Below are 26,563 nucleotides of genomic sequence, written 5' to 3'. Positions count from 1 at the left end.
CGACGCTGGCGCCTGACGGACGCGACGATGACGGCGACTGCGAGCCCGGGAGCGCGCGCCAGCTACGGCGTGGACGCGGACGCCGTGCTGCGGCAGCTGGGGCAGGCGGGCCGCTTCCACCTGCGGGTGTACGCGCTGGTGGCGCTGGCGGCCGTGCAGGTGGGGCTGCTGCACACCACCTACATCTTCTTGGCCGCGGACGTGCCTTACAGGTAACCGCTTCATTATTTACTAATATAGTAAGACACAGGTCTTAATGCGACGTTTATTATTGAGTTGCATTATGTAGCTTGACGTTTCGGCTGCTATGCTGCAGCCGTGGTCACAAGCAGACTGTAACTCATTAATAGACGTAGCGTGAAGACCTGTGTCTGGTTGAAATGGAACGCGAAAGTTGAAAATCTTATATTTACTACCATCTTCGGAATACTAACGTGTTAACTTACTTTTGGTAATAGACAAGACTATGTATCAGTCTTCACAGACTACAGACTTAATCAGTATGAACGAGTATGAAAGTACACACATTATACCGATTTGATTCGGTCGTGTCCCCATATTTAGAAGACGATCAAATCATCGGCCGATGTAGGTATGCGGGAATTCAAAGCGTATTAAACGCGCTATGAAGACTTCTTGTGACAGACCGATCCTAAATGACCAAGGACACGGACAAATTACTAAAAAATTATAATAAAAATAAACTTTTTTAAAAACAAGCTTTATCGTGAAATGCAGTTGTACTAAAACGAAAAAAATAATTGTATGTAAGGTTCAAATAATTTCGAAAGCCTGTATCGCGCATGGAAATTATTCCTCTTTTTTACAAGCTTTTTTTCTGTTTGCGCTTAAGTATACCAAACAGGTCAATCATTTGAGGAGAACTGGTCTTAAATTCAGTTGCAAGATTTGTCCCACACATACTAACAAGTGAAGTCAATATAAAGCTTGTAAAAAATATTGCGTCTACCAACAACCCTTACTAGAACTGGACAAATCATTCGATTTGTATCACTGTCGTGTGCCCTGACAAAGGTGAAGAGGCAGCGAGGGAAGAGAACGCATCGCGGAAAATTGATTAAAAGATAGGGATATAGTCAGATGCACCATCTTGAGGTAAATCGAGTTTAAAGGAAAATCTTTGTAGTCTCATAAAAATAACATGTGAACGTGTTTAAAATACATAATTTTATCTCCGTTGGTTATTGTGTGCCATATTATTAATCACATTGATCTTTTAATAAAATTATATGAAATTAGACACACATAATTAATTTAAACCAAAACCTCCTTCATTTATTATGCGTGATTGTTTTGTGTTTTGTTGTTGGTATACATTTCTCAATAAATTAATTTTATATTATACATTAATTTTGGGTTTAGATTAATTTAAATATAGTTGTAAATGATTAAAACGATATTAAAAAATGTGTCAAATAATACATATAACGGAGAAACCGATAACCGAATCATTTTTTTTCCTGAAAAAAATAAAATAAAATGAGTCAAACTTTTATAAAGCTGTATGAAAAGATTAAGGCGTTTAGTTTGTCTCTGCTTTTCTAACTTTATCTATGGTTATTTGATAGATATTTGGTCCAACCACCAACAAACATAATTGCCAGTGCAGTGATATAATTATCCTTAAAATACTGTTATGAGTAGTATGAGATACTGTTATAAGTAGATGGTAGAGCTAGCTGGCCTATGAACGCCTGATTACTTAAAACAGCAATATGTATATCTGAAACTCGGAATGTACGAGTAATGAGCAGTTAAATAGACGCAGCTTCAATTCAAAACGATGATTGATTATTTATAAGCAATAAAATATACTTAGGTATTGTTAGTTCGGCCGTGGAAACGTCGCGAGTTCCGACACACATTGTCAAGATAAATCAAACATAACTATCCCACGAGGCGTCGATGACAAACAGTACAAGCCAATATCGCATTCAATTCAATATTTGTATTACATTTCGACACTGAGAATCTATTTGCCGACATAATAGACCCTGGAAAACGGAAAATAAACACATGTTATTAATAACACCAACATCCCTAATCAATTGACTTTCTGCTAATAATAAATTGTTTTTAGCAAAACATCTTATTTGAGATCTACCTACATGCTATACATAAAAACGAAATAGTATGATGTAAGTGAAATGACTGTGAAATTGTCTTTTAAGTTGAAAATTAATAAGTAGCATAATTATTTTTTAGGTCATTAATTTAAAATTATATGTATAGGAGTACCTAAATTACAATTACAAACTTATTTCGCCATCGGCAATTGCTGGTGATAGACTATTGAAAACCTGTCCAAATCGATCTATTGTATGTTTGCATATACCTATTCACTGAGAGCTATTCAATGGTGGCCTTTCTATGTTTCGCAAGTTGTCTGTCAATGTGTGGTCATTAATAGCCACTTGTGATAAGGACGAAATGTCTCAACGATGTAGTTCAGTAGTTAGCTGGGGGCCTTGGCTGAATATAAAATGAGCAATCAGTAATGACAGGGTAAGCTCAACAGTGCTTAATAAACCTTACAGTTGTTTTGTTTGATACATTCTATAAATACGCAAGTTTTCATAATATACTATAGGCAGGGAAATTAATATCTGTGTCATCATTGGGTTTCGATTTAGCAAGAAAGCTTAAACACTTCAGTAGTGGTCAGGGGCAGCATTCAGTCTCCAGAACCTTTAATTATTTAAACAATTTAATTTAGTCTTGTACATTACTGTTTTTAATTCGGACGTTACATTGGTGGTAGGTTGTTGATTTTCCGGAGACTACGTTTACCGTTTAGATATAGGTACGTACTTTTGAAATTATTATTTTTGGATGTAAAATTAACTGTAGTTGTCATTATACGAAAGGTTACATGAAGGGTTCTAATAGAGGTATATTATACGTTAGAGGTACGTGTGTATGAAATATTTTCAGAACTGAAATCGGTTTATCAATACGAGTCTAAACATAATAAGTCGTTTACACAATATGTGTTTAGCACACAATGATGTCCACTTCCGGAAGGTAAATCATAATGATGCCTCGTACGGTGTCGCGTGCAATAAAAATCTACTTATCTACATGTTTAATGTTAAATAAAAATGTTTATTGTCCACTCGAACACGCATTACGTGATCTGAATGTGATACTGTTTTAAATAAGTGTTCATAGAACGCTGAGGGCAAATACCCAATAGCGTGTGCTGAACGCTCTTTCTACCCATGGTTAATAAAAGAGGGCCGTACTCTGTGGTCCTACGCTGCGCTTTCTGGTACGTGGCCTCCACTCCAGAACCTTGCTGCTGCATCGGCCATCAGTTCTGCACCCTCAAGGTGGACCGACGACCTTATAAACGTAGCAGGAAGGAGCTGGATGCAGGCCGCTACCAACCGATCATTATGGAAATCATTGGGAGAGGCCTGTGTTCAGTGGTGGACGTCCTATGGCTGTTATGATGATGCGAATTTGACATGCTAATAATATTCTGTTTTATTTATACTCCAAAAGTTTAATCATTCATCGGCAAGCGGCAATGGGCAGCATAAGCACTATAAGCAGGGCAAGCCAAAGGTAGTGCCATAATGTTGTTTTTTGTAAATAGACATTTCTACCTGGAATTGGTAATTGAAGGCAATTGCTTGGGTATAAAGGCTTTATCCAGCTGAGGAACGAATGAAACTGAACAAAGGAAGATATTCATTTTATAATGGTAATAATTTTAATTCCAAACATAATATTGATTTAAATACTTGTATGATTAAATACTGTATGATAATAAAACCTCTTTTAATAAAGACAAAAGAAACTGCGATAAAACTTTTTCACAATAACATAAATGATAAAATAATATTAAATTAAATAAGTTCTTCAACCTAATGTTTTGTTTGCCGTTTAGAAAGGATGTTTTGTGAGGGAACTTAATATGCATAAATTGCATGTTCATTATTTTAAATTACTGTTAGTACCTTTAGTTATAAATATGTTTTTATGCTTTAGTTGACTGGAAGAGAATGCTTTATAAAATGGCATTTAGTGCGTCTCTTGTACCGTAATTAAAACATTGCTGAAACTTCTCTACATTTTTTTATATTTACCGAGAATCATGGCACAATCTTACGTATTTACGAACGTACTGAAAAAGCATTTGATCTTGAAATTGGAATTGGTGGCGTCTAGTTTGATTAATTTTTCCATACTTTTTTACTTGTTGGGTTTTTATCATGTGCTTCATTGTATTTTAGTTTTCGATATTTTCCGATACAATTAACAATAAGCGTGAAAACAAAAACCCAAGTTTGTTTCCTCTGTAATTTGTATTCTTAAGACCTACTCATGTAGAAAGATGTTGATAGCAACGATTCCGTAACCCTCGGCGCGGGCGCATCACTCGCGCGCCCTCCCGCGCACAGATCGCGCGCGCACGCGGTTCGCAACACGCGCGGTTTATCCGGCATTCGCTATCAATATTGTTTTAACTGCATATGATTTTACGTGGACAATTTTAAATGTACTTGAGCAACATACTTTGTTATACAACAAATGATTTTTTGAATACTAAGACTGATCCAAATATTAGGTACCTACCTTTTTTCGTTAAATTTAAACTTGTGAATTTTGACTTTTACTTTTATTTTTTTTTAAGAACATATATCACATACAAGAATATAAATCAGTGAATTAAGATCACATATCGTTGAAAATTTGAGTGCGGTGTGTAAATTTTGCGTAATCTAAAACTCTCCGTTAACTTCTGAAATTATATTGAATTGAATCGCTAAGTTAACACAATCTCCTCGAATCAAGGTTTAATTTATTAGTAAAAATGTCTAAGAAAGACGAAGTGGACTTGTCTGGAAGTGGCGGCGTGGACACGGACCGGCTCATGCAAGAGCTGGGCCAGTTCAAGCGGTTCCATCTCACTAACTATGTTCTCCTGGCGCTGCCTGTGTTTGTGGCCGCGCTGTACGCTATCAACTACGTATTCTTGGCTGCAGATGTACCTTATAGGTAAGTGAATCACTGCTCCACCTGTCAACTAAAGAACACCAACCATGAAGCTGGTGCACTACTACTGCATCCTGGACCGAATGATAAGCCTGATTCTTCTTCTTTTCGTGTCGACATCAAACCTACACAGGTGTCAGCCCAAAAATCCGCCACAAGAGTGGCGTTGTCAGTTGCACTCATCAAATCCTCCTGAGTGCAGTTGCTTGGGCACTCAGAGTCAGGGCACGACATCAGGTGCTTCATCGACTGGGGAACAAAACCGCACCTGCACTCCATGTTCAAGCCATCCAAGAATCCCCACCAGACCAGATTGTCCTTACTACGGCCAACCTGCGTCCGAAGTCTATTTAAAGACTTCCAGGTAAGCCTGATGAACTCTACAAACATTTAAAAATCGCTAGATAAATGATTAGTTAAAACTGTTGAATTTTATGTTTTTTAAGATAAATAATGTTTCAAGTATACATAATAGAGTGTAAAGTATGAAATTGCCGATTATTTTCTTGAATATTCATTAGTACCTACATAACTCCTTTAGTACAATAGCCATGTACATGATTCTTTTTCATTTTAAGCTTCATTTCAAGGACTCAACTACATATATTAATAAAATTTTACGCTCATTTTTATTTTTTCACTAGAATTCATTAAAATCTTCAAAAACAGCTCGTCATAAGTGGCATCCGTTTCCGTTATAAAAGGGCAGATATGTATTATGTACTCGTAGGTACCATCCTAGACTGCATCCCACTTAACAACAGGTGCGATGTGGTCAAATGCCTGCCTTGTTATTTGTTATGCATAAAAAAAATGGATATAGTATTAATTTTCTTTTCCAAAAAATAACTAGGTACCTACTTATTTGTTTTATTTATACTTTATGTCAGTCAGGTCCCTAATAATATCAGCTACCACTTTAAAATGCACGCAGTTAATGAGTGGGACGCGTGAAAAATTGTGTGACTGCGGCACGCAAAACTGATTATTTACGAGGTCACTACAACCTAAGGTTCTTAATAGTACGTAGATATTAAACTGCAATTGACAGAGAAGCAGACTGGTCGATTGGAGATGAATTCGATCCCGGTTGACCTGATAAGGAGAAACCTGGAAACGTTAGGTTAAATAACGATCTATTTAAATAATAATCATCCAATAATTATTGTTTTGACCTTAATGTTGAAATCCGCAGATAACTTTGCTCTTTCTTTTACATATTTTTAATAATTTGTTAAGTAAATAGAACTTTATTACTTTATTCACAAATAAGTGACAATTACAAGTCATCGCAATAAGCTTTCGTAGGTATTCTTATTTATTTATTTATTTGATCAACAACAAGGTTACATTGTAGCGTTTACAAGAATTACTTACAAAGACGACACTTGTATAACATCAGTCGCAAGAAACCAAGAATTCAAAAAGTACGTTTAATTGAATTTTAGCGGCGTAAGTAGGAAAATATAGAATTATATAAAATATGCTATTATTCGTGGACTTGAGCACGTCCTGGGACCTATTGGGCTCGTCGCAGGAGATAATTGAACCTGCAACATGCAAGCCACTCGGAGCACTCATTTAAATTTTATTTTGATCATTCTGGCGTTTATTACAGTCTTCTTTATGTAGGACAAAAAAATCAAGAGATTTTCCATGTAGAGTTCACAGCCTGGTTCGAGTCTTAAATAAATGCTTACAAATTGAAAAATACGCAAATTTTAACTGTATCTCAGCTTAACTGAAACTTTTTATGTTTTCATTACAAACAAATGTTATTTAAACATTACACAAAAATATAGAGTTCTATCAATTACATCAATAATAGCCAACGTATTAATTTGTTCTGTTTTAACAATACTGTCAATACTAGTTCAGACAGAACCCGTTATAATTTCTCGTATTACTTTTTCTCGTCTACGCAGGCCTACTCGGACACAACGTGTTAAGCTTTCTAAGTTTTAGTGTAAACTAGTTAGTTCTAGTGTGTGTAAGTTTGATTTACTGTAGTGTATTATTATCGTATAGCATTTAACTTCATTCCGATTGGTAACAAAGCGAGATTAGACATTGAGCCTTAGAGTCAGTGGAAATGTCACGAAGAGTGAATGATGAGGAGGAATCGGTCATCGACCTCACGTGTCGGTCGCTGGGCGTGCGCGGGCGCTTCCACCTGGCGCTGTTCGCGCTGGTGGGGCTGGTGGTGCTCGTGAACGACGTCTACAACGCCACCTTCATATTCCTGGCGGGGGATGTCCCGTACAGGTGACGATTGCACAGTTTTGGTATATTAAAGCCCAACTACACTTGGAAATCAAATAGCAGTCATTTAATCACATTATGGTAGAGGCGGTAGAGGTAAATATTATTATCATTTTAAAGGATGGCCCACCACACAGTGTATTCGAAATCTATTTGCAAACATAAAAAGGTTGAAATACCCATTCGTAATAACGACCATTATAACTATTATGATGAATGTGAACGTTGCGTAACTATTTAGGTTTGAACATTAACCAGTAACGAATGACCTTTGTCACCTTCCTTCTATGACAAAAAGCATTTATTAGGCAAATGGACCGTGATTTGGCGAAAATCCACAAAGACTCCCTCACTGACGTTTTAATAACTGGCTTAGGTTTTTAATTCTAGCATTAAACAGTATTTACCTTGCATTCAAACATAATAGTGCTAATAATAGCGACGTTTGCGAATAATGACGTCAATCGAAACAAAGGTAATCGCAAGAAAAATGAACGCAATGCAATAGCATAGCTCCAAGAAGCCTGTTCCCGACGCGACCAAAAATACAGCGAAACTGATTGGAATTTAATAAATAGGTATGTCAAGTTACAGAATAGCTTAGAAATAATATTGATCGATTCTTGGCACATCTATCAAAAAAATAATCTAGAACCCGAGCAAATGGTACCACAATCAAATCTATCATCAACTGAGTGGTTTTTCGTTGCTGAAGTTTCAGTTGTGGTAGTTACTTTCTACAACAGATTTTGAAAAAATAACAACGTGATTAAAAAGACCTAGGTCGGAAGACTTTAACGCCACCAATGATACTGCGCCGTGCACGATATTGTGTTTCTGCCGAAATGAAGTTCATCGAGATTCCATCCTTTGAAGCACAAGAGTAGTGTTAGCTACAGAAATGAATTGCTTATAACTTTAAACAAAACTGTATTCTAGATCACGTGTAACAGAAAACTATCGTATTGAAAAAGTATGTATAAAAACAAGATGGCCAACACCGTTGCTAGGTTAGAGTCCATAGCCCAGCACCAGTGTTACCAGATCTGTCGCCAACAAGTAGGTCTATTTTAATATTACGTTTGATTTTTTTTAGGAAAGTGTTTAAGCTTATAAGTTAAGGCTCAATTTAAGGACATTCACTGCAAAACGCAAGTTCTACGTTTGTTTAACCATGAACTGGCCACGTGTCCGGCTAATGGCGTACAATCTAATTGCGTCTCCATTGTTGCTGATGCCCAGGAAACCAGTCATTACACTTAAGGATGCGACTCCAACTGAAACTGACATGGGAGTGTCAATCTACTTGTAATAAAATCAAATTTGAACTTTTGGGTCAACATTTTAAAGAAACATTAAAAGTAATGTATCTAGTTGCTTAAAAAATCGTCGATGTTGTTTGATGAACAGGAAAAGAATGATTGAAAACGATAATTTTTTACTTTGCTTTTTCAAATGAAATATTATGTTTTCTAAGAGCCTAAAGAGAATGTTCGTCATGGTGGTTTTTGTGTGGTCAGTTAGTCCAACACTTGTTTGCATCTCTACCAAATAACTAGTTTTATTAGAGGAAGATGTGTCACCCCTGAGTGTACACTTGTAGAGTTCAATAACAACAAAATGACATCTAATTTGGAATAAAACAGTCGCTTTTTGTTCAACTAACATGTCTTTTAGATGAGAACAATCAACAATAGTTTGCTTGAACGTTGCTTTGGATTCAATATTATGGTCGAGATGCAGACTACTGCCCTGAGATAATACCCATAGAATATGTCGCAAGTCACGTATTATATTCCAATTATATTCGTGTTATATCTTTACCAGATATTAGAAAAAAATGTGCTTATTGCAATAATTCAATTAAGTAATCTTCAATTTTACCCTTCGTTTTACATTTGAATAATACATACAATTTGAATGGAAGGTAGTATTGACATCGTTTTCACCCATTTTAATGCGCAATCATCCCAACTAATATTATTAAATGCGAAAGTAACTCTGTCTGTCTGTCTGTCTGTTACGCTTTCCCGCTTAAACATCGCAACCGATTTTGATGAAATTTGGCATAGAGATAGTTTGAGTCCCGGGAAAGAACATAGGATAGTTTTTATCCCGGTTTTTGAAACAGGGACGCGCGCGATAAAGTTTTTCTGTGACAGACAAAATTCCACGCGGGCGAAGCCGCGGGCGGAAAGCTAGTTCATGATATACGAGTATGTAATAATAATTGTAATTGTAATTATATTTTTTTTTAGTTTACAACGGCTGTCTGGTACCCATAGTAGGCACAGTTTTTATCATTTAGAATAGCTTACTTATTCTATTTTACTGAATATTTTGTATACATACAAGTATTTTGTAGCCCTGTAAGTGGCTAAAGAGGTTAGAGGGCCTTTATGAAGCACTAGCGGCCGCCCACGACTTCGTACTTGTGGATCCCGTTTTACCCCTTTAGGGGTGGAGTTTCATAAAATCCTTTCTTAGCGGATGCCTACGTCATAACATCACCCTGCATGCCAAATTTCAGCCCGATCCGTCCAGTGGTTTGGGCTGTGCGTTGATAGATCACTATGTCAGTCAATCAGTCACCTTCGATTTATATAAATATTTAGATTTAGCAAGTATTGATAAGAAGTGTTGAAAGAAACTTAGAATTCAACGCCAATTGCAAAACTCTGTGTCAATCGTGTCATGTAAGGTAAAAGCTTGGTGCGTTCATTGATAATTAAATCACCAGTTTAAGAGCAGCATAAACCATTGGTATTGAAATCACATTAACTTATGACTCGCTATTAAACACAACGCATCGGATTGATGAAACGTTATCTATTCTTCGTAACTAGGTATTTTGGTTGTTTTTTCCAGGATGAACTACTTCATGAATCTATCATCAACTGCGCTGCCGTGCTAGAGAAATCGAATCATAATGAAACTTGCACTCTCAGCACGAACTATACACACACACTCACAGTTAGGTACCTACTTCTAAATAATGTGTAAACTTAACTATTTAATTTATAAAATAGAAGTTAAAATTAAAATTAAGTCTAATATTAAAACAAAAATACTTTTAAGTCTGCAATGTCAGCCTGTATGAGGTGGGCGCTAGCAACTGCGACACAGTCCTTGACTAATGCAGTTGCTAACGCAACAATGTTTGTGCATGTAAGTGTTTTTGTTGCCAATAAAGATTTTATTATTTTATTATTTTAGTAACTCCAATATTTTGCTGTTAAAAAAGTCCTCTCAGCTCATCTGAAATAGATCTCATTATAGGTTTGCCAAAAAATAGAGTTACTGCTATCAGCAAACTCCATTTTTTGGCAAAAGCTAGCACGGCAGCGCGGGACCGTTTACGTTCAAGCATTGACACCCAACACGACATAGGCATTGAACCTGTGTTGGACGTTTTACAGGTGCCTGATCCCCGAATGCGAGGCGGCCAACGCGACGGAGTACAGCCCGGCGTGGCTGGCGCTCCCGAGCGGCGCTCGCGAGCAGCGTTGCTCGCGGCGAGCGCTGCCCGAGCCCGACTCCTGCGCAAAGGACGCCTTCAGCGACGAGCTGCAGCCTTGTCACCACTGGGTGTATGGCTCGAAAGACACTATAGTGGCCGAGGTAAATAATTGAAATCCTTTTTTATGTTAATTACTAGCTGACCCGGCNTTCAACGGCCAAGTCACACAACACTAACTATAATAATAAAGAAATTGCAGTAAGGAACCATAGACTTGGCACGACTTTGTCTAGATTTCATTACTTTTTAGAGATAAACAAGCAGCTCTATCGAGACTTGGCTAGTTTTTTACAGAATGTTTTTGGTGGGATGACCTTTGTCACCTTCCCAATTTGGCAAAAAGCATTTATTAGTCAAATGGACCACGATTTACGCAGATGGCGAAAATCCACAAAGATTCCATCACTGACGTTTTAATAACTGGCTTAGGTTTTTAATTCTAGCATTCAACAGTATTTACCTTGCATCCATCAAACATAATAGTGCTAATAATAGCGATGTATGCGAATAATGACGTCAATCGAAACAAAGGTAATCGCAAGAAAAATGAACGCAATGCAATAGCATATCTCCAAGAAGCCTGTTCCCGACGCGACCAAACACTCAGCGGAACTGATTGGAATTTAATAAATATGTCAAATTACAGTTTTTAAGTCATTTTAAGGTATAGTTATTTTGTGGTATAGTTTACGAAATATACATCAGCACAATTTGGTTAGTTACAGAATAGCTTAGAAATAATATTAATCGATTCTTGGCACATCTATCAAAAAATAATCTAGAACCCGAGCAAAGGGTACCGCAATCAAATCTATCATCAACTGAGTCCATGGTTTTTCGTTGCTGAAGTTTCAGTTGTGATAGTTACTTTCTACAACAGATTTTGAAAAATTAACAACGTGATTAAACGACCTAGGTCGGAAGACTTAAAAGTAACGCCGCCAATGATACTGCGCGGCGGTGCACGATATTGTGTTTCTGTCGAAATGAGGTTCATCGAGATTTCTTCCTTTGAAGCACAAGAGTAGTGTTAGCTACAGAAATGAAATGCTTATAACTTTAAACCAAATTTATTCTAGATCACGTGTAACAGAAAACTATCGTATCGAAAAAGTATGCAGAAAAACAAGATGGCTAACACCGTCTGGTAACACCCAGCACCGGTGTTACCAGATCTGTCGCCAACAAGAGAGACTTGTTAGAAAAGTGTTTAAGCTTATAAGTTAGGGCTAAATTTAAGAACATCTCGTATTGTTTACTGCAAATCGCAAGTTCTACGTTTGTTTAACCATGAACTGGCCACGTGTCCGGCTAATGGCGTACAATCTAATTGCATCTCCATTGTTGCTGATGCCCAGGAAACTAGTCATTACACTTAAGGATGCGTCTCCAGCTGAAACTGACATGGGAGTGTCAATCTACTTGTAATAAAATCAAAATTGAACTTTTGGGCCAACATTTTAAAGAAACATTATAAGTAGGTAATGTATCTAGTTGCTTAAACATTCATCGATGTTGTTTGATGAACAGGAAAAGAATGATTGAAAACGTTAATTTTTTACTTTGCTTTTTCATATGAAATATTATGTTTTCTAAGAGCCTAAAGAGAATGTTCGTCATGGTGGTTTTTAGCTCGTATCAGTTAGTTCAACACTTGTTTGCATCTCTACCAAATAACTAGTATTTTATTAGATGAAGATTGTCACCCCTGAGTGTCCACTTGTAGAGTTCAATAACAACAAAATGACATGTATATAATTTGGAATAAAACCGTCGCTTTTTGTTCACCTAACATGTCTTTTAGATGAGAACAATCAACAATAGTTTGCTTGAACGTTGCTTTGGATTCAATATTATGGTCGAGATGCAGACTACTGCACTATTAAAGATAATACCCATAGAATATGTCGCAAGTCACGTATTATATTCCAATTATATTCGTGTTATATTATATCTTTAGCAGATATTAGAAAAAAATGTGCTTATTGCAATAATTCCATTAAGTAATCTTCAAATTTACCCTTCGTTTTACATGTGAATAATACATAAAATTTGAATGAAAGGTAGTATTGACATCGTTTTCACCCATTTTAATGCGCAATCATTCATGCTAAATACGAGTATGTAATAATAATTGTAATTGTATTTTTTTTAGTTTAAAACGGTTGTTTATAAGTATTTTATAGCCCTGTAAGTGGCTAAAGAGGTTAGAGGGCCTTTATGAAGCACTAGCGGCCGCCCGCGACTTCGTACTTGTGGATCCCGTTTTACCTCTTTAGGGGTGGAGTTTCGTAAAATCCTTTCTTAGCGGATGCCTACGTCATAACATCACCCTGCATGCCTAATTTCAGCCCGATCCGTCCAGTGGTTTGGGCTGTGCATTGATAGATCACTATACTGTCAATAGACTGTCAGTCAGTCAGTCAGTCACCTTCGATTTATATAAATATTTAGATTTAGCAAGTGTTGATAAGAAGTGTTGAAAGAAACTTAGAATTCAACGCCAATTGCAAAACTCTGTGTCAATCGTGTCATGTAAGGTAAAAGCTTGGTGCGTTCGTTGATAATTAAATCACCAGTTTAAGAGCAGCTTAAACCATTGGTATTGAAATCACATTAACTTATGACTCGCTATTAAACACAACGCATCGGATTGATGAAACGTTATCTATTCTTTTTAAGTTAGGTATTTTGGTTATTTTTTTCCAGGATGAACTACTTTATGAATCTATCATCAACCGCGCTGCCGTGCTAGCGATATCGGCAGTAACTCCAATATTTTGCTGTTAAAAAAGTCCTCTCAGCTCATCTGAAATAGGGCTCATTATAGTTTTTAAATGGAGTTTGCTGATAGCAGTAACTCCATTTTTTGGCAAAAGCTAGCACGGCAGCGCGGGACCGTTTACGTTCAAGCATCGACACCCGACACGACATAGGCATTGAACCTGTGTTGGACGTTTTACAGGTGCCTGATCCCCGAATGCGAGGCGGCCAACGCGACGGAGTACAGCCCGGCGTGGCTGGCGCTCCCGAGCGGCGCTCGCGAGCAGCGTTGCTCGCGGCGAGCGCTGCCCGAGCCCGACTCCTGCGCAAAGGACGCCTTCAGCGACGAGCTGCAGCCTTGTCACCACTGGGTGTATGGCTCGAAAGACACTATAGTGGCTGAGGTAAATAATCGAAATCCTTTTTTATGTTAATTATTTCAATACTTATGTGGAAAGTAAAACCACGCAGTGTCTTACTAGATAATTTTGCACATACCAGACATCCAAACTTTCGCATTTATAATATTAGTAGGATATTATATCTGTAGTGGACACTACACTGACATTACATTATAATTAACATTACAATACATTAATATGTTAATCATTATTGTTATTGTAAAAATTACAGTATTTTTGTTATATTTTAATAACAATGCCATTATTGCATCGGTTTTTCCAAGCAACAATGTATTTTTAGCTTCACTGACATTTTTCTCGTATGCATTAGCCCTTTCGGACCCGCGCTTAAACTAGAAAGAAATTTGTAATTTTGAACATGAATTTTAGGTAATTTGGGGCCGCAGATTACGAATCTGCTAGCTATAATTTTCCAGATTTTCCGCCGCCATCTTGGAAAATTCATATACCAACAATTGTATCAAACGGGGCCCTTCACTTCCTACGTACAATTGTGAGGGTCAAAATTGTAAGGGTTTTGGAAATTTTATCAATGGCATGTATTCCGAAAAACGTATTTATAACCAGTAAGGAATAAACAGGTTTAATTTTTATACCAGTATTTGCTATTTAATATTGATTTGTGGGCAAAACCAGCTGTTCCATGAGCTCAACAGTAAATATAGCGCTCGAAATATTCCTATGGAGTTTTAATATCTCCTGGATCATGAACAGCATCTCCTGGAAGATGTTGACGATTGAAGGGCTTCGTCTGCTATACCGCTTGCATACTCAGAGGTATGTATCGTCATGAATGTCTGAGCCTTCATCAGAAGAAGAGGAGTAGTTCATCTGAAGTATTCGAAACTAGCTTTTGTCGTTGTCATCGCTCTCATCCCCAGATGCATTGAGCATCTCTGCCATAGTAGCGTCGTTAAAAATCGGAAACATGGTGCGGAAACCATGCAAAATTAATAATTACGAGAAACTTAAAATACGCATAAGGTATTGTAGGGCCCACGTCGATACAATTGTGTCAGTAAAGTTCGTTAAGCCGTTACGCCAAAGCCTTTGCTTACAAGTAGTCACTGTTATCACAAAAAGATGCTATTTTTAACTATTTGTCTAATCAATAACTTGTATATTACTACAATTAAAAAATAAAACCATAGTATGTACTTTCTTTCGCCAAGTCGGGGAGCGCAATCAGTCATGAACTGTACAGGTTGTAACCTGCTCACCAACTGCGCTTCGTACAAAATTTGCACGGGAAGTGAAAGAGCGCATCTCGCACAATCGTACGATACTCGGCCCATCCACTTCCGATGTAAAACTAATGAGATAATCTCGATTTTGTAACCCGCACAATTGTATTGGAACGGTCCGAAAGGGTTAGAATATTTCGCGTGATAAAATATGCAGAGGATACAGGTTTCAAAGGTAAAGGTCAGGAAATATAGAGAAGTTATACGCGCTAGACCGGAAGTAACATGGCATGACAGGTCACCGGAAGGACAATGCGCACACTATGGTTACAAAGTGATTATTAATGCATAAATACAGTTCGATACGTAAATAGCCCGACGGACTTGATGACATGACTGTCTAGCTAGGCTATATTTAAAATACCTATGTGTTGCAGAATCTAAGAGTTTTTGTCTAAGTACCTACTATGTTTTTTGGAACTAAGTCTGGTCAGTCCTTGTTTTTCTCGGTTTTGTTTTGAACTAGTTTACATAACATGTCTATGGATGAGCACTAGAAACTCTTACATATAAAGACGATCGTGATCAAGTTCCGTTTCTCTGTTTTTACAACACCAAATATTGGTACCCACTTTGTAGTGTCATTTGTTTTTCTTGAAGATAGCAAACTTCTAATTCTTCCTAGAATTATGTACGCAAATGAATATGGGAAAACCGAATCCTAATAGCATTCAGTCAAACAAAACAGCCGCAACTTTTTGCTCTTGAATTATTTGCTGAATGAGGATTTTACCTCGTGTATGTTTATTAAACAATTAATGATCTTTTGTTTACTTGGGTTTTGTCACTTGACTGTTATCATAGGGTCTTTTTTGGTAAATGGAAAATTTGCGAGGTCACTTATTTGAACAATATTCGGGAATGACCATTTTTTTTCTTTATCCCACTGGATTGTAGCGGTCTCATCGCAAACGTGTGGCAGCACACGTCCGCGCCGCTATGAATGGGCGCGCATCTCCAACAGAAAAGAAGCCATTCATTGTTTTGAGACAACGCGGATGGACTCTCAATCGCACCGCACGCTGTTTTCATTCATACAAATGACGCTGCTATCGAAGGCGAACAGAAAAATTGTCTGTAAAAGGCCAAGACTAACTCGTTTTTAAGTTGATTGCACAAAATAATAACTTGAATTCCGCAAAAGCAAATACCTACATTCGTTGTATACCTACTTCATCGTTAACATCAAAGAGATTCGGAATTCATGTGATGACTCTACATAACTACTTATAAAAGTTATAACTAGGAATAACGCCTTAAATATAATTCGTTGAATTGATAAAGTCAAATAAATATTAGATTCTTTATTGGAGGTTTAACACATTAAAACCGCGTAAGATAGATGAAGGGGGTAAAACGGGATCCACGCGTACGAAGTCGCGGGCGGCCGCTAGTGTGTAATATTTAAGAAATTATTCACAATTGCCGTCATAGAATGTGAAAGTATTTTATATCTGTATTTTAGATTTATTAATACAGACAGAACAGAATAAAATTTTATGACTTGTTTTATTTGTGTCTTTGTATTAGGTGTGATGTACGATAAGAGGGCAAGACACAAGAGTGCTTTAAAATACCTAACGGGTTTCTGCGTCGTTTTTGTCGCCATCAACTTAAGAAATTATAAAATGATGTCAAAAGTATTTCACACAGTGGTTGGTAGTTGGTCATTAACAGCGTTACGTCTAATATAAGTTCGCCACCGTTTTAGCAATTTTCTAAACGAAAATAAAAGTTTATTTGTATTCTAGTGCAATAAAGTAGGTATTTTATGAGTAGATTCAATAATGCGGTCGCGGCGAGCGCTATGGTTTGCCGTGACATTGGTTGCATCAACGCGTGACCACCGGTCGCTGCGCGGTAGTGGGCCGATCAGACGGCGAGGACTAAAACTAACACGCTTCAAAAACAGTCGTGCATAGTATTGCTTAAAAATCGGAAATAGTATTACTTGTAACTTTTACCTAGGTTTAGTATACTTTGTATTGCTTTATTTACGATACAAATGAGTAACACATACATTCCTAAATCGATCCCAGTTCGATTCCGGTTGAGTCCACAATCGCAAGCGAATGATTGTGCAATTCAGCAATGACTGCGCTACGGCCCGGTGCTCTTATTGTTGATGGTGAGGGTTGACAGTTGAAAATTCGATTATTTGATCGACTCATTTTATTTATATTTGATTGATTCTTAGCTTAGACAATTATTAAAGGCGTGTTCAGAAGAACATAGTGTCTGAGTTATATCTAACCAACACCTATGGAAAGTGCTTAATATATCGTAACGTCTAAAAATTGCGGATACAATGTTGACTAACTCAAGGCAAGCTTTTCTGGAAGCTTTTCTCGAAGCTTTTCAGTAGCAACTACTCGTATGCTTTGCTTCGTGCCTTCACCGTTTAGTATGAAATTAAACTGAATGTGTGACAGCCCTGGTTCCGCGTCAGTAGGTGTTCACGCAGCGCGCGCGCACCCTTGGTTTATTTACAGATGCCACAGTGGTGATACAGACAAAAACTATTTTTTTGCAACTGGGGATCTTGAATTTGCCTAACAGTGCTCGTTAATTGGACTATTATGTTATTTTAAAAATTGTGGTTAAAAGGTCCACTTAGGTACATTGTGATATTGTACGATTCTTTTAGCAAAAACTGCGTATTTTCTGAAATGTGATTCGCAATCTTTATGTAGCTTTTGGTTAAACGTTACCATGGGGATAGAAAATCTCTACCCTTGTTTTTAAAACCATAGAGAATTTTAATTTTAAGTAATAGTCCCGAATATATTACTCATCAATTTTACATGTTGTATTTTATTATTCTAATAACGAAACAATTTTCCATTCCAGTTTAATCTCGCCTGCCAGGACTGGAAGCGCACTCTGGTGGGCACCATCCACAACATCGGCATGCTGGTCTCGCTGCCTATCTTTGGGTACATATCCGACAGGTGAGCAGATTAAGTATTCGTAATTTAATGCTACATAGGCCAATGTGATTGCCATCCAGTTCGTAGCTAGTCGCTCAATATTTTAAAATATATATTGCGAAATATAAACAGGATTTTGTGTGTTACCTACCAGTGATAACTTATGGCTCGGAAACNACAGAATGATTCTATTGAATAGATATTTTGCTATGCATAAGACAATCTTTTATACTCTTTAAAATGTTGAATGGAGTAAACTAAATCTTTACGACATAAAAATTACAGCCAACTTTTAACATTAAGTCGGTGTGCGGACGCGTAACGGTAATTAGGGAACAGAGGTTCGTGAAATTAATTTAGACACAAATACTTAAAATAAAGGCCTATGATTTAATGCACACCTGGATAGGATTGTTAAGTAACATATAAAAATACTTGCATGTCTCTATTTTGTCATTTTTAACGATTTAACAGCCCGGACACGCAAAAACTAGCTCATCTGAGAATGGCCGACTTACGATAAGAGGACAAGACACAAGAGTCCTTTCACGCGATGTTTGCGGTCTAAAATACCTGACGGGTTTCTGCGTCGTTTCTGTCGCCATCGACTCGTGTGTTGGTTGGGGTCATAAAAAGCGTTACGTCTAATATAATAAGTTCGCCACCGTTTTAGCAATTTGCTAAACGAAAATAAAAGTTTATTTGTATTCTAATGCAATAAAGTAGGTATTTTATGGGTAGATTCAATAATGCGGTCGCGGCGAGCGCTATGGTTTGCCGTGACATTGGTTGCATCAACGCGTGACCACCGGTCGCTGCGCGGGAGTGGGCCGATCAGCTAACACGTTTCAAAAACAGTCGTGCATAGTATTGCTTAAAAACCGGAAAAAGTATACTTGTAACTTTTACCTAGTTTTGGTATACTTTGTATTTCTTTATTTACGATACAAATGAGTAACACATACATTTCTAAATCGATCCCAGTTTAATTCCGGTTGAGTCCACAATCGCAAGCGAATGATTGTGCAATTCAGCAATGACTGCGCTACGGCCCGGTGCTCTTATTGTTGATGGTGAGGGTTGACAACTCAATTATTTGATCGACTCATTTTATACTTATTTGATTGATTCTTAGACAATTATTGAAGGCGTGTTCAGAAGAACATAGTGTCTGAGTTTAAAAATTGCGGATCCAATGTTGACTAACTCATAGCAAGCTTTTCTCGAAGCTTTTTCGTAGCACCTACTCGTATGCTTTGCTTCGTGTCTTTATTGTTTAGTATGAAATTAAACTGAATGTGTGACAGCCCTGGTTCCGCGTCAGTAGGTGTTCACGCAGCGCGCGCGCACCCTTGGTTTATTTACAGATGCCACAGTGGTGATACAGACAAAAAATATTTTTTTGCAACTGGAGATCTTGAATTTGCCTAACACTGCTCGTTAATTGGACTATTATGTTATTTTAAAAATTGTGGTTAAAAGGTCCACTTAGGTACATTGTGATATTGTACGATTCGTTTAGCAAAAACTTCGTATTTTCTAAAATGTGATTCGCAATCTTTATGTAGCTTTTAGTTAAACGTTACCATGGGGATAGAAAATCTCTACCCTTGTTTTTAAAACCATAGAGAATTTTAATTTTAAGTAATAGTCCCAAATATATTAGGTACTCCTCAATTTTACATGTTGTAATAAATATTCTAATAACGAAACAATTTTCCATTCCAGTTTAATCTCGCCTGCCAGGACTGGAAGCGCACTCTGGTGGGCACCATCCACAACATCGGCATGCTGGTCTCGCTGCCCATCTTTGGGTACATATCCGACAGGTGAGCAAATTAAGTATTCGTGATTCAATGCTACATATGATAGGCCAAAGTGATTGCCATCCAGTTCGTAGCTAGTCGCTCAAGATTTAAAATATATTGCGAAATATAAACAGGATTTAACCTTAGGATATAACCAACCATATTCGTTTTATTCCATCGGTAAAAAAATTAAGCCTACAAAAGGATCAAATTATTAGTTCAGATAAATAAATAACCGCCTCTGTGGTCTAGTGGTAACACCACCTGCTTCAGACGCAGAGGTCCCGGGTTCGATTCCCAGTGGGGGCAGATTTTTCTGTTCGGTTTGGTTGGTGGTAGGGCTTGTTCTAAGTCCGCCTGGCCACCATATTACCTAAGTCTGTCGCCATAACAACAATGTTAACAGCATTGTTGTGTTCCGGCAGTTAGAGGTAAGATAGCCAGTTTCTCCGTGGTCGAGGATTCCGGGTGAAGCTCGCTTCCACCTTCGGCCTGAGCATCACTTACCATCAGGTGTGATACAGGCCAAGAGCTTCCTCGTTGTGGATAAAAAAAAATCAGCCCTCTATCTAGCCCAAGTGGTTGGGGGCCCAACTTTTCTGAGTACAAGACGTCTAGGGACGTCTTTCAATTGGTGTTATCTTTAAATCCTTGTCACCGCGTTCCAGATGGGGCCGCAAGAAGGCGCTGATCCTGAGCTGCACGCTGGTGGGCGCCATCGGCTCGCTGAAGGCCTTCTCCATCTCCTACGAGATGTACGTCATCGTCGAGTTCCTGGAAACCGTGGCCGGTGCCAGTGCCTTCCCGGCTGCTTACATTTTAAGTAAGTTTTATCGTTGGAATATACATATTGGTTTCGTTTCTACTAGTAGTCCGTAGTCCTACAGGATTCTTTCGTGTAATAATATTATTTTTTATCCACATGATATGAATTACTTAGTCAATGTTTTCAATGTTAAACCTCGGATCTCTAACATGTCTATTAATTAATATTAATAGAGACTACCAAAAGCAAGCGCCACAACTAAACAACAACTTTTTTTTTCAGCCATCGAATTACTTGGACAAGACAAGCGAGTGCTGACGACGGCGTTCCTCGGAATTATGTTGGTGTTGGGAGGCCTCAGCTTCGCAATGCTCGCCAAGACTTTCACCTACTGGCGAACATTCATCCTGGTCGTCTATCCACCATCTTTATTATTCCTTCTGTACATTTACCTCCTCCCAGAAAGTATTCGATGGCTATTATCAAAAGGAAGAAAAGATGAGGCAGTTGAAATTATTATGAAAGCAGCTAAGACCAACAATGTGACGTTATCAGATGAAACTATGAAGCAGCTCACAGAAGAAAAGACTAAGCCCATAGAGGAGAAGCTTGAAGCGAAGAATGAGCAAGGGCTGTGGATGCAAGTGCTGCGTTCGCCGATCATAATGACTCGCTTAGCTATCTGCTCGTGGTGGTGGATCACTTGCACGTTCGTGTTCTACGGGCTGGCCATCAACTCGGTGTCGCTGGCCGGGGACAAGTACACCAACTACATGCTGGTGGTGAGCGTGGAGGTGATCGCGGTGGTCACCAACGCGCTGGTGCTGGACCGCATCGGCAGAAAGCGGACACTGTTGGCCGCATACGTAGTGTGCGGGTTTGCTTGTGTTGCCATAACATTTGTTCCTAAAGGTAAGATCTGAAACTAATTTTAATGTTTCATCATCTTTAAACCCGCCTTAGAATTCATTTTACTCAAAACGCTTTGTTCACTTTGACACTATGATAGTATACCTATCGTGTCGTGTTTTGTTGANTTTGTTAACGCAACTTGATCGGACGTAAAATTTTATCATTATTGAATGATTTTTCACAATGTTCTTCAGACCTTTCCTGGCTGGCGACGCTGCTGTACCTGCTGGGCAAGATCGCCATCACGCAGGCGTTCAGCGGCATCTACATGTACACGTCGGAGCTGTTCCCGACGCACGCGCGCCACTCGCTGCTCGGCTTCTGCTCCATGGTGGGCCGCGTCGGCTCCATCCTCGCGCCGCAGATGCCGCTCTTGGTAAGTTCTAGCTGCCCAGGTGTGTCCAGTACGGCTAGCACGAAAAACTTTCGAGTTTGAATCGTTTGCGTATTCGAATCGCCACCAAAAGATTGAGTACGAAAACTACAACTGCGCCCTTGTGAACGTGTCGTAAAGTGAACTTAGTATGAGATAATTATTGGTCGCACGAAACTTATTTTGAGAATCAAAATTGTCACATTAGCGTTTAATTTAATTCGAAGGTTGAGTGTAGAGTTTTGTCGAATAAAACGATTTGAAGACGAAAGTTGTTCATGCTAGAGGTATGAGATGTATATTTCTGGTACGAGTATGACACTCGTTGCTAGGTCTTTGATGGTAGGCGCGCATTTTGGTACAGCAGATTCATTTTCGTATCAATCCTTTAGATCAGTGGTTCTTAACCGGTGGTCCGCGGACCACTGGTGGTCCCTGGAGACATTCCAAGTGGTCCACAAAGTGCACTTGCACACCTTGGTTAAAACCACTTTTAACTGATTTTTACAGGCAAACTGGTTTTGACCGATTATGAGGTGGTCCCTGACAAGATAGAAATTTGGTAAAATGGTCCCTCATGACTTAAAGGTTAAGAACCACTGCTTTAGATACTAAGTTGGTATTTATTATCTGGATCGTCTGGCATTCATGATAATTTGTGTGCGCCTTCTTGCAGGCCATCTACGTGGAGTGGCTGCCGTCGGTGCTGTTCGGCGCCACGGCGCTGGTGGCCGGCGCGCTCATGCTCACCACGCCCGAGACGCTCAACACGCGCCTGCCGGACACCATCCAGGTACGAGCCAATACCGTACTACGAGTATTAGCTAAAGCCTGGTCCGTGACCACGTAGAATTTTGTCCAATGACCCCAAGCTACCCATCCTTATCGCTCGCGCGTAATTATGTTGCTGTTGCGCTCGCACACTCACTGCGGACGCCCGTCGCACAGTCGCGACAGCAATATAATTACGCGCGAGCGATAAGGATGGGTAGCTTGGGGTCATTGGACAAAATTCTACGTGCTCACGGACCAGGCTTTAGACCACCACATTTACGCATGTTGACTTGTGTGCAGAGCGCAATCGCAGGATACGAATGACCTTACTCATTCAAACGTGCACTTTACGTTAGTTTGTTAAAGCTGCCTACAATATCACACGTCATTTTACTGAACTAAGTAGTTAAAGTATAAAGAGTTAAAAACTGTAATTAAATACCATTTCCACAGGAGGCCGAGCAGCTGGCGCAGAAGGCGCCACCCAACGAGGATATTCAGATGAATTCTAGAAGCTAACTGCAGGACACTCATAAACAAGCCTCAATACACTTATTGCTATGGTTTTTGAGTTATTCCTGTAAATCCACTTATGTCACAGTTCGTTGTTACCGCGATGTCAGGTTTCTAATTACCAATCTAAGATATAAGTACCCTTAGGTAAAAGCAAATGACCATGATTTTTTTATTAAGACATTATTGTTATTATTATACGTAAATTCTATTTATTATTGTGGCATTATCGGCCTCTATTTGTTTATTACTAATTGTTTGTCTATTCTGTACCTATCTCTTTAAAATATTTGAATTGTGATTGAATAGGTATAATGTAAAATAATTATAACATGCTAAAATACATGCCGGAGTTCCTTTTCTATATACAAAACTACTTAAAACATTGCATTTAAAGTTTCAACAGACAGCAGCCTTGAATTATGCCCATTTGTATGATTTTAAAGTATTTGATAGTGCCATTGGTGACTAGAGCATTCATTCCATAAAAGGATTCTGAATGTTGATTCGAGTGAGGAACTCACTGCTTATGTATTATATTGATGCAGCAGTATTGAAATAATTTTATAGAGTAGCCTTTCAGGCAATATTCAAGATCATTTGTTTGTAATATTCAGATTGAAAGAAACATGAAGCTAGATTGACACTGTTCCTACAAGAGACACTCGCTATACATGTAGACTAGAAGAATTCATTATGATATACATACACTCATGTGTATTACATTCCGTGTTTACAGGTACTATTATACTATAATATTAAATATTAAATGTTGTTGACATAGTTTATTATTGTTATACATTACTTTACAATTAGGTTGGTACAAATGTTCCATAGTATAGCAGTATTGCAGCGTATTTAATGTAAATGCTTTATTTTATTGTTGTGTATCAATTTAATGTTGTGATTCTGTAAATAAACTTACATATTTAATCGTATTTTATTTTTATTCATCTATCTTTTGAATTACCACTATTTGAAAAGTATATTTGTGAATTTATCTTTATTTTTAAATCCTAATTTAACATTAAAGTCAAATCAATTATAAATTTTGATAAAAAAAAATGCTGTAGGGGAGACTGGGGCTGGTTTTAACAGGGGTAAATACTAACAGCGTAATTACATAGAACTTATTCGACTTACCACGCTAATTCCAACGCACTNCGAGGGTCAGCAATTTGCTGTCGACGCATGTAACTGCAGTTGACGTCAGAAGGCGCCGGCTAGCTGTCGACATGCCGCCGCCGTGCTGTCGACGCGTTCGCGGCTGCCGCCGGCAGGTGGCGACAGCTAGCTGCCTCCGCCATTTTAAAGGTCAACTGTCAGAAGTCCAGGAGCTTACACGCACACATAATGAGTTCCGAACAAATTGATTCGGAATTGCTAAAAAAATAGTGCTGTCAAAAACAATTAACTCGAATTTAGAAGGCTACCATAATAAAACATTAAAAAATGGCGTGTGTGTAGTCTCATTCTCTATTCAATAACATTTCTTAAACCCACAATGACCGGTTCTTTCTCTTTCGTCGTCGACGACGGAGTAAAAGCAACAACAGTGTTTCTTCAATGAAATTCATTTTCAACTGGCTCCTGTACAAAGACGTACGCCGACACGGTCGTCGCAGCAAGCTGTCGACACGTCGGCGGCAGACGTCGACGTGTCGACAGCTTGCTGCGGGCACGTCGACGGCTAGCTGCCGACAAGTGACGGCGACTGCGGTCGCTTTTGCTGTCGTCAATGTGCTGCTCGTGTGTAAGAGCTCTTACTCATTCAAACGTGCACTTTACGTTAGTTTGTTAAAGCTGCCTACAATATCACACGTCATTTTACTGAACTAAGTAGTTAAAGTTTATAGAGTTAAAATCTGTAATTAAATACCATTTCCACAGGAGGCCGAGCAGCTGGCGCAGAAGGCGCCACCCAACGAGGATATTCAGATGAATTCTAGAAGCTAGATGCAGGACTCTCATAAATGAGCCTCAATACACTTATTGCTATGGTTTTTAAGTTATTCTTGTAAATCCATTTATGTCACAGTTCGTTGTTACCGCGATGTCAGGTTTCTGATTATTTACCAGTTTAGATTTAAGTAACTTTAGGTAAAAGCAAATGACCATGATTTTTTTATAAATACATTATTGTTATTATTTATTATACGTAAATTCGATTTAATATTGTGGCTTTATCATTATCAGCCTCTATTTGTTTATTACTCATTGTTTGTCTATTCTGTACCTATCTCTTTAAATATTTTAATTGTGATTGATAAGTTATAATCCCAACTAATATTATAAATGCGAAAGTAACTCTGTCTGTCTGTCTGTCTGTCTGTCTGTCTGTCTGTCTGTTACGCTTTCCCGCTTAAACCTCGCAACCGATTTTGATGAAATTTGGCATAGAGATAGTTTGAGTCCCGGGAAAGAACATAGGATAGTTTTTATCCCGGTTTTCGAAACAGGGACGCGCGCGATAAAGTTTTTCTGTGACAGACAAAATTCCACGCGGGCGAAGCCGCGGGCGGAAAGCTAGTGTAAAATAATTCTACTAGAATTCATGCCGGAGTTCCTTTTCTATATACAAAACTACTTAAAACATTGCATTTAAAGTTTCAAGAGACAGTAGCCTTGAATTATGCAGATTATGTAATTTTAAAGTATCTGATAGTGCCATTGGTGACTAGAGCCTTCATTCCGTAAAAGGATTCTAAATGTTGACTCGAGAGAGGAACTCACTGCTTATGAAATAAAGTAACACAGCAGTATTGAAATAATTTTATATGTGGAGTACATATCCTTTCAGGCAATATTCAAGATTATTTGTTTGTAATATTCAGATTGAAAGAAATATGAAGCTAGATTGACACTGTTTCTACAAGAGACACTCGCTATAAATGTAGACTAGAAGAATTCATTATGACATACCTACATGTGTATTACATTCCGTGTTTACAGGTACTATTATACTATAATATTAAATATTAATGTAGTAGACATAGTTTATTATTCTTATACATTACTTTACAGTTAGGTTGGTACAAATGTTCCATAGTAAAGCAGTATTGCAGCGTATTTAATGTAAATGTTTTATTTTATTGTTGTGTATCAATGTAATGTTGTGATTCTGTAAATAAACTTCCATATTTAATCGTATTTTATTTTTATTCATCTATATTTTTGAATTACCACTATTTGAAAAGTATATTTGTGAATTTATCTTTATTCTTAAATCCTAATTTTAAATTAAGGTCTAA

At 38.1% G+C, this 26,563-nt stretch overlaps 1 protein-coding gene across 2 annotated transcripts; it reads left to right on the top strand.

The window, feature by feature from the left end:
* Positions 1-3: 3 nt before the first annotated feature.
* Positions 4-26,457, top strand: LOC114353703 (organic cation transporter protein). 2 transcript variants are annotated; one of them, XM_028305778.1, is made up of 8 exons: positions 4-212; positions 10,707-10,908; positions 18,087-18,187; positions 20,643-20,797; positions 21,023-21,652; positions 21,847-22,028; positions 22,702-22,818; positions 23,253-24,250. In XM_028305778.1, exons 1-8 carry the CDS (start codon positions 28-30, stop codon positions 23,316-23,318), a joined length of 1,638 nt encoding a protein of 545 aa, XP_028161579.1. In that variant the 5' UTR covers positions 4-27; the 3' UTR covers positions 23,319-24,250. The 2 variants fall into 2 exon arrangements, 1 of the variants encoding a protein (XP_028161579.1); XR_003655949.1 differs by lacking the exons at positions 4-212; positions 10,707-10,908; positions 23,253-24,250 and adding exons at positions 13,773-13,974; positions 25,203-25,589; positions 25,843-26,457.
* Positions 26,458-26,563: the final 106 nt, after the last annotated feature.

The sequence above is a fragment of the Ostrinia furnacalis genome, unplaced genomic scaffold (assembly GCF_004193835.3).
Source record: "Ostrinia furnacalis isolate ACB-3 unplaced genomic scaffold, ASM419383v2 OfSCF1785, whole genome shotgun sequence".
Lineage (NCBI taxonomy): Eukaryota > Metazoa > Arthropoda > Insecta > Lepidoptera > Crambidae > Ostrinia > Ostrinia furnacalis.
This window is presented reverse-complemented; position numbering and strand designations above follow the sequence as displayed.

What these genes read in the sequence shown, in the direction of transcription:
- LOC114353703 (XM_028305778.1), top strand. Translation starts at nt 28, where the DNA reads ATGACGGCGACTGCGAGCCCGGGAGCGCGCGCCAGCTACGGCGTGGAC. An exon ending in TTTGGGTACATATCCGACAG is followed by an intron (nt 18,188 to 20,642) that starts GTGAGCAGATTA and finishes ACCGCGTTCCAG; the next exon opens with ATGGGGCCGCAAGAAGGCGC. An exon ending in CATAACATTTGTTCCTAAAG is followed by an intron (nt 21,653 to 21,846) that starts GTAAGATCTGAA and finishes AATGTTCTTCAG; the next exon opens with ACCTTTCCTGGCTGGCGACG.